At 38.4% G+C, this 13540-nt stretch overlaps 1 protein-coding gene across 1 annotated transcript; it reads right to left on the bottom strand.

Moving 5' to 3' along the window:
- Positions 1 to 424: 424 nt before the first annotated feature.
- LOC113757462 (cinnamoyl-CoA reductase 1-like) lies at positions 425 to 3678 on the bottom strand. The gene is made up of 6 exons (XM_027300741.1): positions 3518 to 3678; positions 3067 to 3236; positions 2400 to 2585; positions 2074 to 2236; positions 1047 to 1236; positions 425 to 868 (listed from the first exon to the last, which is right to left on the bottom strand). Exons 1-6 carry the CDS (start codon positions 3645 to 3647, stop codon positions 730 to 732), a joined length of 978 nt encoding a protein of 325 aa, XP_027156542.1. The 5' UTR covers positions 3648 to 3678; the 3' UTR covers positions 425 to 729.
- Between the last annotated feature and the right edge of the window lie 9862 nt (positions 3679 to 13540).

Here is a 13540-nt window from a genome sequence, read left to right as displayed (position 1 = left end):
TTTCTTTTTCTTGTATTCTCTTCGCATATTTGTTTTTTGGTAGGAGACTTTTTTTGAGAAAAAAATCTTTATTAAGTCTTAGATAAATATTCAAAATACAAAATTAAATTACTATAAATTATCTTTTTTTAAAACTAAATGATAACCAAGGCGACGCAGGTACCTGTTAAGCCGACCCTACCTTAACAAATATCCGTTCGTATGCGGAATGGGTAAGGGTCAAAAAACAACTGACCTGCAAGGTGCAGGTCTAGTCAGCCAAATAATGCATAGAACATGTACTACTCAACCCATACTCACCCCTACCCAAAACAAATCTTAATAATCATAAAATAGCAACCAGAACATGCAAAATCCAATTTTCAAATTTCTCCTCAAGATTTAGCATCAAATTTTACAAAAATTACACAAAAAAATCCAATCAACAAATAAATACTCAAGCACTGAATTGGCATTATACTGTATTTGTGCAGCACCGAATTGACATTATCTGACTTGTATGTATGGCGAAAGAGAGGAACTATGGAGAGGAGGGGGAGGAGGGAGAAGGATGTTGAGAGTAAGGGAGGAGATGAATCAGAAAATTTAGATATTTTTTCTTTTTATTTTTCTATATTTTCTTTTAACCGTATTTGTAGGTAACTTGCATCAAAACGGCCTTATTCTCTCAGTACTTTTTTTGCCTTTTTATAAAACACAGGTGCATTAACGCACAACAGAAGCACCCTATCAATCTAAGATCCCAGCCTGCTTGTAGCTTTCGACAGAGTCAACAAGGGTTTCTTCCACAGGTCTATATGTCCAGCCTAGCCTCTCCAATTTTTCTGAGCTAATATTCCATCGGCTTTGATCCTTCACCTCTATAAGTCTGCGAAGAAATGAGCTATTTCAAGAAAATATGCAGACAACATAAATGGTTCTTGTAGAGACTCGTAGATGCCACACTTTTGGAAATGGAAATCATGACGGACATGAACAAACAAGAAAATCAGGACAAACGGGGTGTCTGAAAAATGAGACAATTAATTTCAAAGATGGTAATCCACCTCTTAGGGTACTTGTAGTTGGCATAGTTTTTCCTCAGAGTTTCCACCATATGTTTTGTCGTGGTGAGGTGAGGTGAACATATGTACCGGCCTTCAGCTTCAGGTCTCCCGTAAACCAAAAGCAGTGCCTCGGCCACATCACGCACATCTACTGTGTTGTAGAATTTGTTTTCTGTTTCCTCACATCCTTCTGTGCAGCCAAGGAGTAAAAAGAAGAGCAGTTTAATCTCAAAAAATGATGTTATCTAAGCTAATCTCTGAGTTCTTTACTGCATATATGAAACATACAATCCCTTTGACAAATCGTACCGCAATAAATTCATGCGACTTTTGAACTGCAAAGGACCTACAGGTCACAATGTTAACCTTTTATATCTTCAACTACGTCCCAAAGCAATCAAGCAAACAGTTGAAAGATGCAACCTCTTCAGATGTTATGCCTATTGTCTGTCTCACCTTCCATTAGGTTCTTAAGTTTTTTTTTTTTTAGATCACTTTGCAAGTTTTCAGATCATTGCCAAAATCATAAAACTATTAGAATGGCAGATAGCTTACAGGTTTAGAATCTGAAAACCTTTCAGCTGGCTTGAAGATTAAAAAAAATGCCAAAAAGACGGCAAAGCAGTTATCTGATCAATGAATATGGTTTCATTCCTAGAAGTTCAATCGCAACCATGTTGACGAATTTTGTGAAATTTTATTGACATCAATTCATTGTGTACCATGAAAATAACACTGGAAGCCAGAAGCATAAAAATGATGGGTTACTTGGAAAATTAGTTGATCAACCGCATGAAGAAATTCAATTGCTTGACCTTTGACGGACCAAAAGAAAAAATGCTAAGCTTTAGAGTTCATCAGAGTTCTACAGTGACATCCATGCTCACTTAGGCACAAACCAATATCAAGGAAAAAACTGTATCACTTACGAGTTACGACCACTTCCATGCAGAAGGTGAAAGAAAGAAAGAAAATATATAACATAACGGAATAGTTCTCTAATTGATTACGGGCATTAGTAAATCACCTTTCAAGAGCTTTATAAGAATTAGGCTGCTAGCATTTGCGTCATGCTGAAGCATGGGGCCAAAAACATAGGATGGGCATACAGTTAAAACATCAAGGCCAGTTTCTTTTGCATATTGTAAAGCCTCTCTTTCAGCAACCGTCTTGGAGTAACAATACCAGATCTGGAGCAATATTAGTACAGGATGGTCAACCAAAAACTGATAGTAATTGCTAAAATCTGATTTCTCAGCAATCTTAGAAGCAGTATGAATAAGACAGTGATTTTTCTGCACAATTACAAAACCAAGGTGCAACAGTAAAAAGTGTAATTATGTTGATGCATACATTTGTTGCCTTGCAGTATTCTCCGTCTGACCAACACTTCTCATCTATAATTTCACCTTCAGGCAGATTAGGACTCATTACAACAGCAGCAAGAGAGGAAACCGCTACAACGCGCTTGACATTTGCTTCAGAACAAGCCTTCAGTACATTAAGGGTACCCTTTACAGCTGGCTCAACAAGTTCAACCTGCAAGAAATCATCATGTTGGCAGAGGAACTAGCACTCAACTCTTCATGCTGAACTGCTTGTTTTTGCGTAAAATATATCCAGATAGACGACTGAGTAGTGTCAGTTAACCTGACATCTTTAGAGTGAATGAGTACATAGTTAAGAACTCATGACTGCTTATGCCAGCGATGAACTTGGTTACCAGCATAGGTTATTATTATATGCATTTATTCACTCATTTCAACATTTGAAAAATCCTTCCACAAATAGATAGAAAGGCAAAGAGCCCCAGTGACTACATAAGTTCGTACAAAAGCTTAACAAGATCCTATTTTAAACGATACCCAACTTTAGCTCATGTTTGGCAAAACGCAATAAAATATCATCTGTTATGACAAAAGCTGTCTCTCATAAACAAAAGATATGTTAAAGATGTTATTCTGGGGAAACCAAAAGGATAAAATATCATAGCAATTGAAACGATTGAAAATGGTCTTGCCTCAGGATTGGGAACAGAGCCTGAAGGAACAGGACTAGCTACATGAAATACGCCATCACAACCCCTGATGGCTGCAGAAATGGAGTTGTAATCCAGCAAATCAGCCTTAAAGAGTTTCAAATTCTCAGCTGCTTTGTCAAGTTTCTTCAGATGAACATATTTCTCATCGTCTACAAAACATACACAGCAGTGCCCACATCATCAAGTAACGAAGCACACAATTCACAGCAGGTGCTTTTATATATTTCTTCAATTAAACATATTTCTCACCCTTCACAAAACATTTACAGCAATTCCCACTACATCAAATAGGAAACAGCCAATTGACAGCAGGTAAAAAATCAATTGTCGTATTAAAGGGAATGAAACAAATTATACAAGACCCAAAACCCAAAAAAAAAAAAAAGAGCAGTAAATCAGGAAGGAAGGGGTATGAGGATGAAATACGTACCGGGGTTTCTGAGGGTGGCATGAACAGTATAGTGGCGGGAAAGGAGTAGCTTGACTAACCAAGATGCCAGGTATCCCCCTGCTCCTGTAACACACACTGTCCTGTCCTTCTCAGCCTCCCACGCTGCCATGTCTGATTGCTTACTAGTAGCAGTAGTGGGATTAGTATTTTAGCTCCAAATTCACTATAGACTGATCAAGAAGGTGGGTGAAGTTCTATTCTTTTCTTTTTGTGAATATTAATTCTTTTTTGGTCGGACAAGGCAGAGATTTCGTCGATCCTTAAGGAGAGGGCGATTGGAGGAGGAGGAGGAGGAGGAGGAGGAGGAGGTGGTGGTGGTGGAATTTTGAATGGATAAGTCCTGTATGTAGGAGCTAGCTGATTCCAGCAGTCTCTGTCAAAACTAGTAGTGATCAGCAGCTAGCAGGCTTGGGGGCTTGTATATAGCAGCAGACCAAAGGTGCTGTTGCGATTTGCATGGCTCATAGATGACGTAGGGTTTCAAGGTTTCAGTGGGCTGTGGGGGGGGGGGGGGGGGGGGGGGGGGGGGAACGGTAATAATGGTAAATGTATGTCAAATGAAATTTGAGTGTATTACTGAGAGATTTCTAGCAATCTGTTAATAAAATTTATTTTTATAAAAAAAAAAGGAGTAAAAGAGCATAATATTATTAAGTTATAATAAAATTTGATGCATATATCAATAAAATTAGATATTCTGTGCATTTGAATACAACAGTATACTATGATTGTACCATTGTCAGATGTTTAACAAATTTATTAATGGATATTAAAGTGTTAGATTTTATCTCATATTTTCCCAATTTATGACTCAGATTTTAAATTGATTAACTCATTAGAGAATAAAAAACTCATCCCGTTGCTAAACTGGACAAGTAACAAATACTCATGTCCATAATGGGGTTTTGCTTCTGATTGAAATTCTATACTGTGAACCAAACCCTAAATCCCTCCATCCTGAAATATAAACTAAACTACTCAATATTCAAAGCAAATTCCGCTCAGTAAAAGTTTGTTCGAATTTGATTTGCAAACTAATTTAATCAAGTTACAACAAAATTTTTTGTTTAAAAAAATTTTAACTGCAGCTCGAGCTTAGCTCGATAATCATAAAATTGGATTTTATAGATAAAAATTACTCGAATTCGACTCAATAAAAATTCTTTTGAACTTGCCTTAGTAAATAAATGAGCCAATCCTGAATACTATCTCAAAATTCTTTAAAATAAATAAGCAAGATACTTGGTTTGATTAGACACATTCACAGCCCTATTTTTCATATGCTCGATAACAATATATTTCTGCACTGGACCAGGTCAGGAATAGGTATCTAAATCGTTGAGTTTTGGGACATGTTTGTCATTTTTAAAAATTTTTTTTTATTTCTTGTTTTTGTAGGAAAAAACTAAAGGATGTGTTTGGATTAGAGACCAATGAACTTTTTTCCCCCTCGTGCCTAATTGCAGATTAAAAGGAAGAACTAGTTCTTAGATAACGTTTCTAAGTACAACTCTATTACTCAGAAAACTGGTCTACCAGACTGTGGGTTTTCCTTTAGTCATGCCATTTTGTCATTAGTGATGATTGCTTCTTCTAAACCTTAGCTCACTGCACACGCCATGCGTATGAAAGCCAAACTTAAATTGAACTCGTCAAGTTGCAAAATAAGAAAATTTGTGTTACGTTTGGTATGAGTAGTAAGGGAAAATTTAATTCCTTATCAATTTAATTCCTATATTTATGATTCTTGACTAATGTGATTGTAGAATTGTTGACTGAAAATAAAAGGAAACTGACAAAGAAATGTCATGTGATTGCATGTGCATGGTTAAAACAATACAAATTATAACCAATTTGATCCCTTGTTTTTAAGGTTTTGATCGTTTTGGTCCCTTAGTATCATGACAAGCCAATTTTGCCTCTTAAATTTAAAAATATGGTTAGGGAGGTCCTTTTGATAGAAATTTGAGTCGCTAATGAAGTGAAGAGACCCTTTAATGCCTTTCGTGTCACATCCATCTCAACAGTATATTAAAGTTTCAAAAAATCTCAAATAAGTCATAAAACTAAACCCAAAACTCTTTATCGTGAAGAAAATAAATTTTTGTAACTTTAAAATAAATCAAACACAAAACTTTAAACATAATTATGGAATTTGTGCCATTTCCGAGTTGAAATATCATGAAAAAGAGTACCTAAAGGTGACAGAAAAAATGCATAAATTTATGTTTGACATAGTATAAAAAACTTTTATCTCATTATATTGAAGAGTTTTGGGTGAGTTTATAGTTTTAGGCTTTTGTTTGAATGCTTGGTGTTTTCTGCAAGATGGTACGAAGTACCCTCTAAGGTCTCTTAACTCCGTTAACAACTCTAAATTAGCCTTGACCAAATTCTTAAAATTTAAGAAAAATTGGTTCGCCATAATACAAAGGGACTATATTGTTTGGAGATAAGATACCAAATTAATTAATTTTTATTCTTTGCGTAATTCAAGTGATTTCTCCGTTAGCTTCCCACAATTTTGCTGCATTAGTCTCTTTTGATGGAGATAGAGCACTAAATTTGTTGATATGACAGACCATATTGGCTGAGACTTCAAAGATAGATGACCAAAGCAACAACATTTCCTAAGTAGTTCATGAATCAATTTCATTGTATAGTTAGATATGATAGAGAAGATGTGTCTTTTTTAAAAATGAAAGGAAATAATATTAAGTTATAGATGATTTCTTGAATAAAAGGGCAATAATATTATTGTACTCACTTTTTTCATTATTTTTAACTTAGACTAGTTTTCATGAGGGGTAAAATATACATATTTAATGTTAATGGGAGCAAAGTGTGATTATCCACTAAGTTTAGGGGACGCAAAATGTTATTAACCCTTTTTATAACTCACAATTGTATTAGAACTTAACTTACGCTGTAACCGTTAGGATTTTCTTATAATCATTCGACAACTCAGTAACCATCCTATTGTATAATAACTATCCTACACCTCATCAAAGCCTGGGTTTCTTAAACCGACAAAACTAGACAACAAGCCGAGGCCATTCCGTTTCTTAAATTTTTGGGCATCTAAGCCTGGGTTTTTGGATGTGGTCCGATGCAACTGGAACGTGGCTTTCTCGGGGCCTCCGTTAATGGTCCTTGCTGCTAAGCTTCGAAGTGTCAAGATGGCGTTACGTGCCTGGTCTCGGGAGGTTTTCGGAGATATCTTTGGCTCGGTACGGGTGGCAGAGGACATGGCCCTCAACGCTGAGTTGAGCTATGACACTGATCCATCGGAAGACAAGCTTGTAGCATTACAGAAGGCTCGGGCTCATCTTCGGCGGTCGCAAGGGGTGGAGCATATGTTTTGGCAACAAAAATCAAGGGTCAAATGGTTGAAGGATGGAGATCGAAATTCGAGATATTTCCATGCAGTGGTGGCAGAGCGCCACCAACGGTCGGTAATCCATCGGATTAAATCATCCACTGGGGATTGGCTGGAGTCTGCGGATGCCATTGAGAGTGAAGCCGAATCCTTTTTTAAACGGTTATTTACGGCAGAGTCCCCTAGTGCATCCTTTAATGCTCTTGACGTTATACCGAAATTGCTGACGGACCAGGATAATGACATGCTAGACGAGATCCCTTCTAAGGAAGAAGTTAAGTTAGTGATTTTTGCAATGGATGGTGGGAGTGCGGCTGGGCCGGATGGGTTCTCGGGTAGGTTTTTTACGTGTGCATGGGACATTGTGGCAGAGGATGTCCATGCGGCTGTGGTAAGTTTCTTCTGTGGAGAGGTGCTGCCTAGGAGTATATCTTCCACTTCAATAGTGCTGGTTCCGAAGGTCCAGTCTCCGCAGGATTTTACCCAATTCCGTCCGATTAGCTTGTGTAACTTTATCAATAAGGTGATATCCAAGGTCTTGTCGGACAGATTAGCATGGATCTTGCCGAAGATTATTTCCCCTCAGCAGAGTGGCTTTGTGAAAGGTAGGCATATCTCTGATAATTTTCTGTTGGCTCAGGAGCTTATATCTGGTATTCGTCGCTCTAATAGGGGAGGGAATGTGGTGTTAAAGTTGGACATGGCCAAGGCTTACGACCGCATTTCATGGGTTTTCTTGTTACAAGTACTGCGTCGATTTGGTTTCACGGAGAGGTGGATTGATATGATTTGGCGATTAATCTCCAATGTTTGGTTTTCGGTTCTGGTCAACGGCTCTCCTTGTGGCTTTTTCCAATCTACTAGGGGGCTCCGACAAGGTGACCCCATTTCACCGGCTCTTTTTGTTATTGGGGCAGAGGTCCTGTCTAGGTTGCTTAACTCTTTGGTTGGCCAGCGTGGATTCCTGCCGTTTAAGATTCCTTCCACATGTCCTGTCATTACACATCTAGCTTTTGCAGATGACGTAATTATTTTTTGTAGCGGGGTTAAGAGTACTTTGCGGCATGTTATGAGGGTTTTGGGGTTGTATTGTAGTACGTCTGGGCAGCAGGTAAATTGTCTGAAGAGTTGCTTTGTTACTCATGATAAGTTGAGCCCTGCTCGTCGACGAGTGGTGTCACAAGTTTCTGGTTTTCAGGCCAAGTCCCTCCCACTTAAGTATCTTGGATGCACTCTCTATTCCGGAAGACGGAGATGTAGCTACTTCTTGGACATCTGCTCCTCAGTTGCAAAGCGGGTTCTATCGTGGAAGGAAAAGTTATTGTCGCCTGGTGGGCGTTTGGTTTTAATCAGGAGTGTTTTGTCGTCGTTGCCTCTGCACATCCTTGCTGTCACGGATCCTCCAAAGGGTGTGCTTCATACCCTCGAGAAGGTTTTTGCAAATTTCCTTTGGGGAAGGTCTGTGGGGGGTAATCGCTACCATTGGATTAGATGGGAGACTATGTGCAAACCGCTTGATGAAGGGGGGATTGGTGTTCGGTCCCTGGCGGATGTGTTGGAGACATTTTCAGTGAAGCTATGGTGGTCCTTCAGGCAATGTTTATCCCTCTGGGCGAAATTTATGCACGATAAATACCTCCAAGGCGGTCATGTGTGTGAAGCGGAACTTCAGCGCTTTCAATCTCCCACCTGGAGGAGGCTAGTCAGGTGCCAGGCTCTGGCAGATTCCCATATCCGGTGGGTGTTGCAGAATGGAATGGTCGACTTTTGGCATGAGAATTGGATGGGTGAAGGGTCGTTGTGTCAACAGGTTGAGAATTTTGGTGATCACGCCGTAGCGGACTTCGTGTTGAATGGGAGCTGGAACGTTTCGATGCTTCATCAATGGCTACCTGATAGCATTGTTTCTACGATTATGCAAATACGCCCTCCTGATATTTTTTCTACAACCCCAGATAGGATGGTGTGGGACTTGGAGACAACTGGTTCCTTCTCCTTCTCATCTGCATATAATTTGGTCCGACAGGAATCCAACATTTCCATCTTCTCCTCTAATATTTGGTTGTCAGCTTTGCCTGTAAAAATCTCTTTTTTTATGATTAGGATGTTATCGGGCCGCCTGCCTGTGATGGAATCGCTGCAGAGGCGGGGTGTCTGCGGTCCATCTCGGTGTTCTTGCTGTGTCAACCCAGCGGTGGAGTCAGTTGATCATGTCTTGTGTGTTGGAGATGTCCCACGGTGGGTATGGAATTCTTTTCAGGTAGAGGCAGGAGACTTTGCACATGTCTCAACAGTAAAACATGCAGTCATTCAATGGTGGATGCGCCCGGCTAAGAACAAGTTGATGAAATTGTTGTATCAGATATTGCCTTCGCTTATTTGTTGGCATCTCTGGAAGGCTAGAAATGTGGCGGTGTGGGAAGGAAAGGTGTTGTCAGCGATACAGGTACATGGCTTTATTCTTTCGGATCTCTGTGATATTCTTCAGATGCACTTTAAGGATATGGGGGTGGGACGTTATTCGTGGCATCGACTACACATTTCGCTGATGGGGTGGAAGAAGGAAATGAGGGTCACTTTAGTCAGGTGGCTGCCTCCGGCTTCTACCCTCCTAAAACTGAACACTGATGGGTGCTCCTTAGGGAATCCGGGGAGGAGTGGAGGTGGTGGGATTTTGCGAGATAGTGCAGGTTTTTTCAGACTTGGTTTTGCGGGTTATTGGGGAGAGACGACGAGCCTACATTCAGAATTGAAGGCCTTGTTATTTGGGGTTAAGTTGTGTGTCACGCAAGGCTTTTGTTGCTTGCACCTGGAGTCTGATTCCATTCTTTTAGTCCAAATGGTCACAGGGGTTGGTAGATGCCCATGGGCCTTGCAACGAGAGCTGGACGAGTTGCTTGCCTTTCGGAATGCTTTTCAAGCTGTCTCCCACTGTTATCGCCAAGCGAATGTGCCAGCAGATCGGCTTTCTAAGATTGGGACAGATACCCGCTCTACTGTTATCTATAACTCGTTTGCGCAATTGCCGCGTTTGGTTCGAGGAGACCTTAGGTTGGATAGGCTTGGCTATCCTAACTTCCGTGCTTCTTGAGCGCCGGCGTGCTTGTGTTTAGTGATGTTTCCATGTACTCGTTCAGCAAAATGGGGGGAAAAGGGGAGGATAGGTCAAGTCTTTTGTTCATGGCCATGCTGCAAATCTTGTAACTTTTATGATTCTGTTTGAATAATAACGATGAGGGCTGTCCTCTTTAATCAAAAAAAAAAAAAAAAGATGAAGAAAATTTCTTTTCTGGCATCTTAATGCCTTATATCCAGTATTGAGGGAAAAAAATTAGTCGCATTACAGTCTGAGAATTTGAATCCAGCAATTTCATGGTCTGACGTAGTCACCCAAGTAGGATCTCCTTAAAACAGGGTCTTGAGGCAAAATACACATCAAATAGGTCATCTGTCGATCTTTGATTATGTCTACACGTTCAAAAGATAGGCTTAATCATATTAGTGGAAATAACTCATAGTTCATCATATATTAATTTGCTATTCAATTTAGTTTGAATACATGATCAATGTTATCGTATGCCAAAAAAGATTGAGGATACTTTTGACCTAGTTCTTTGCACTAACTTGAAATCTACCAATTGTTCTTTCTTTGATGCACTTGCAAAATCTCCTGCAAAAGTAAAATAACTCAGTTGGTGAATTTTGGCTAATTGAGAGGCCCTATCTTCTTTTTACTTCTTTAGCACAAGCGAAGAATGAATTTATGCATAATAACCGTGTGATTCTAATGAGATATGATTTTTTTGGTTTTGCATGCTGGTTAAACAATTGTTCAAGCTCTTATCTCGGTTTTTGATACTTCACCAGTATGTTGCTGCTTCATTAGAAGAATTTTCTATTTTATGACTGGCAAGTGATTTGGTATCTTAGCAGTTCATCAATTTTGGTGCTTTGTTTACAATTTAATTGGCTTCAATGGTCCATACATATAGGAACTTGGAATTTACCCTTTTATTTCCTTTTGCATGAGCAAAGATTAGTAATTTTTAATCATAATTTTCGATTCCTCTATTCTGGCCATGGTGAAGAAATCTACCTTTTTGTACTTGTGTATATGCACACCAAACATCATTGGGCTGTCTACTTTTGACTTCTTGAATTACTCAGTTTAGAATGTGTATTAGCTGCTGGAAGCAAATGCATCATCGTTGGCAATTACTAAACAGAAAATATGCATGCCATTACTATTTTCACTGAAATTAGCATCTAACTTATAGTGATCTAATTAAAGGTTAACCACATTGGTTTTGACTAGAACTAAGAGATCACTAGCCCTCTTATTTTTGGATTTGCATTAATCCAGTATCATCAAACTTCTTCAAATGGGCTCTTTAGCTACTAACCCCTTCAAAAATAATTTAGGCTTACGGTTCTGTTGATGTCGTAATTGCAGGAGGTTCAGAAGATAACGAAAGGCTCATCTAAGATTTCTTAAGGTGTTTGGCTTATATCGCTAGATTTACCTAATCTATTTTCATTCTTCTCTGATGTCATTATTGTTAAAGTTCAATTCATAAGTTGGTTGTGTTAGAAAATTGGCTTAATTTCTTTTTAGATAGGTTTTTGTTTTGTGCGAAAGTAACTAGTTTTCTAATTGGTTTTAGTTACTCGAAATAGTAGCCAAGAAATTTCTTATTTTGTTTAGAATTAGAAGTTATTTCTTATTTTGTACAAGTCTAGGAATTAAAATTAATTTCCTGTTGTTATTTGGATTTTTTGACAAAATAATGTTTTTATAAATATGTGGGTTGACATACTATAAAAGAAACACATAAGGGCACACAAGGACGACATGTAACCTTATACATGGGTGGTGAGAGAGAGTTCTTGGGAGATGAGAGATGGTATACAAAGGTTGGACTTGAGTTCGAGTTGTATTCTTGTATAAGGTTTTTCTCTCATAATAAAGAACAAGTTTCTCTCCGTGGACGTAGGTTCAATGGAGTCAAACTACGTTAAATATTGTGTGTTGTTTATCTTTCATACTTGTGGCTTGTTTCTCATTAAATTATTGTGTACTTGATATCTTAATAGTTATTTATTCTGCATTTAGTTCCTAACAAATGGTATCAGAACTTGGTTGCGAGATTGGGCTGCTCACAAGCACTTGGATCCCAACAAACCAAATAGTTGGATCAAGAGTTTGGTTGTTCAAGGTTGGATCCTAGTTAACTATTGATATCAAGTAGGTTGGTGACTGTTACCAATTGAACAATTTAATGGGCGGTATCCTTATTTCAAGAGTTTGGCAAAAAGCATTGACGGTGAATGATGAAAAGTCGAAAAGCATGGAGATACTTGACGGTGAATCTAGGCAGGTAATTCAAGAGTCAAGGAAAAGGTGGAATCCAATGTCGATTTTGGACGTGAATCGGTGGAGACTTTCTCACAACTTCAATGGTTGATACTACATCCCGATGGTTTTTAGATTTCGCTTATGTTTTTTGAGTGGTACAGCACGTGTCCCAAAAAAACAAAGAGATTTAATTTCTATGCGCCAGAAGACTCTGACAGTTACGAGTCTTTTGTTTCAGGTGGAATTTTGGAAACTACACGTGGCGAGATAGTCCAGAGGAAGGGAGGAAGTCTGATGATTTTACCACTTGGTTGCCTCAATGATTAAGGTTAGAGCTCACAGAAGGAGATTTTGGGTTGCAAGTGGTGGTGAGAAGAAATCCTGTAAAGGGAAATGGTGAATTGAGGCATCTTCTCACGAATCAACTGGAGGTTGTACTGGATGTAAATACACATATTCATTTGGCGATTAAATTAATTTGGTATCAGAACTGTATTGATTCGAGTGTGTAGTTCGGTACCATATTATTTGGTAGTTGAAGGTAAATAATTGTTAAAAGAAATTTTCGCCAAGATGGAGATTTGTTAGGAAATTGACTTAATTTCTTTTCAGACAGGTTTTTGTTTTGTGTGGAAGTAACTAGTTTCCTAATTGGTTTTAGTTACTTGAAATAGTAGCCAAGGAATTTCCTATTTTGTTTAGGATTAGAAATTATTTCCTATTCTGTACAAGTCTAGAAATTAGAATTGGTTTCCTATTATTATTTAATTTTTTGGCCAAATAATATTCTCTATAAATAGATGGGTTGGCAGACTACAAAGAGACACACAAAAGCACACAAGAGACGACATGTAGCCTTCTACATGGGTGGTGAGAGAAGATTTTTAGGAGATGAGAGATGGTATACAAAGGTTGAACTGGGGTTCAAGTTGTGTTCTTGTATAGGATTTTTCTCTTATAATAAAGAACAAATTTCTCTCTGTGGATATAGATTCAATGGTGGAGCCGAACCACATTAAAAAATAGTGTGTCATTTATCTTTCATGCATGTGGCTTGTTTCTCATTAAATTGTAGTGGACTTGATATCTCAATAGTTGTTTATTTCACGCTTGGATCCTAACAGACTGCTAAACCAAGATTGATGTAATTGCGTCCTGTACTTGAGATAATAGAAATAATAAAAACAAGAGAGTTTGCAATTCAATTGATTAAGGGAAGAACAGAGAAAATCCCTGAAAATGGGAATTAAAGGAAACAAAGGAAACC

Source organism: Coffea eugenioides, unplaced genomic scaffold (genome assembly GCF_003713205.1).
Source record: "Coffea eugenioides isolate CCC68of unplaced genomic scaffold, Ceug_1.0 ScVebR1_309;HRSCAF=961, whole genome shotgun sequence".
Lineage (NCBI taxonomy): Eukaryota > Viridiplantae > Streptophyta > Magnoliopsida > Gentianales > Rubiaceae > Coffea > Coffea eugenioides.
The sequence above is the reverse complement of the archived record's forward strand: the minus strand, read 5'-3'. Positions and strand labels throughout refer to the sequence as shown.

What these genes read in the sequence shown, in the direction of transcription:
- LOC113757462 (XM_027300741.1), bottom strand. Translation starts at nt 3,647, where the DNA reads ATGGCAGCGTGGGAGGCTGAGAAGGACAGGACAGTGTGTGTTACAGGA. An exon ending in TGCCACCCTCAGAAACCCCG is followed by an intron (nt 3,237 to 3,517) that starts GTACGTATTTCA and finishes TATGTTTTGTAG; the next exon opens with ACGATGAGAAATATGTTCAT. An exon ending in TCTTATAAAGCTCTTGAAAG is followed by an intron (nt 1,237 to 2,073) that starts GTGATTTACTAA and finishes TTGGCTGCACAG; the next exon opens with AAGGATGTGAGGAAACAGAA.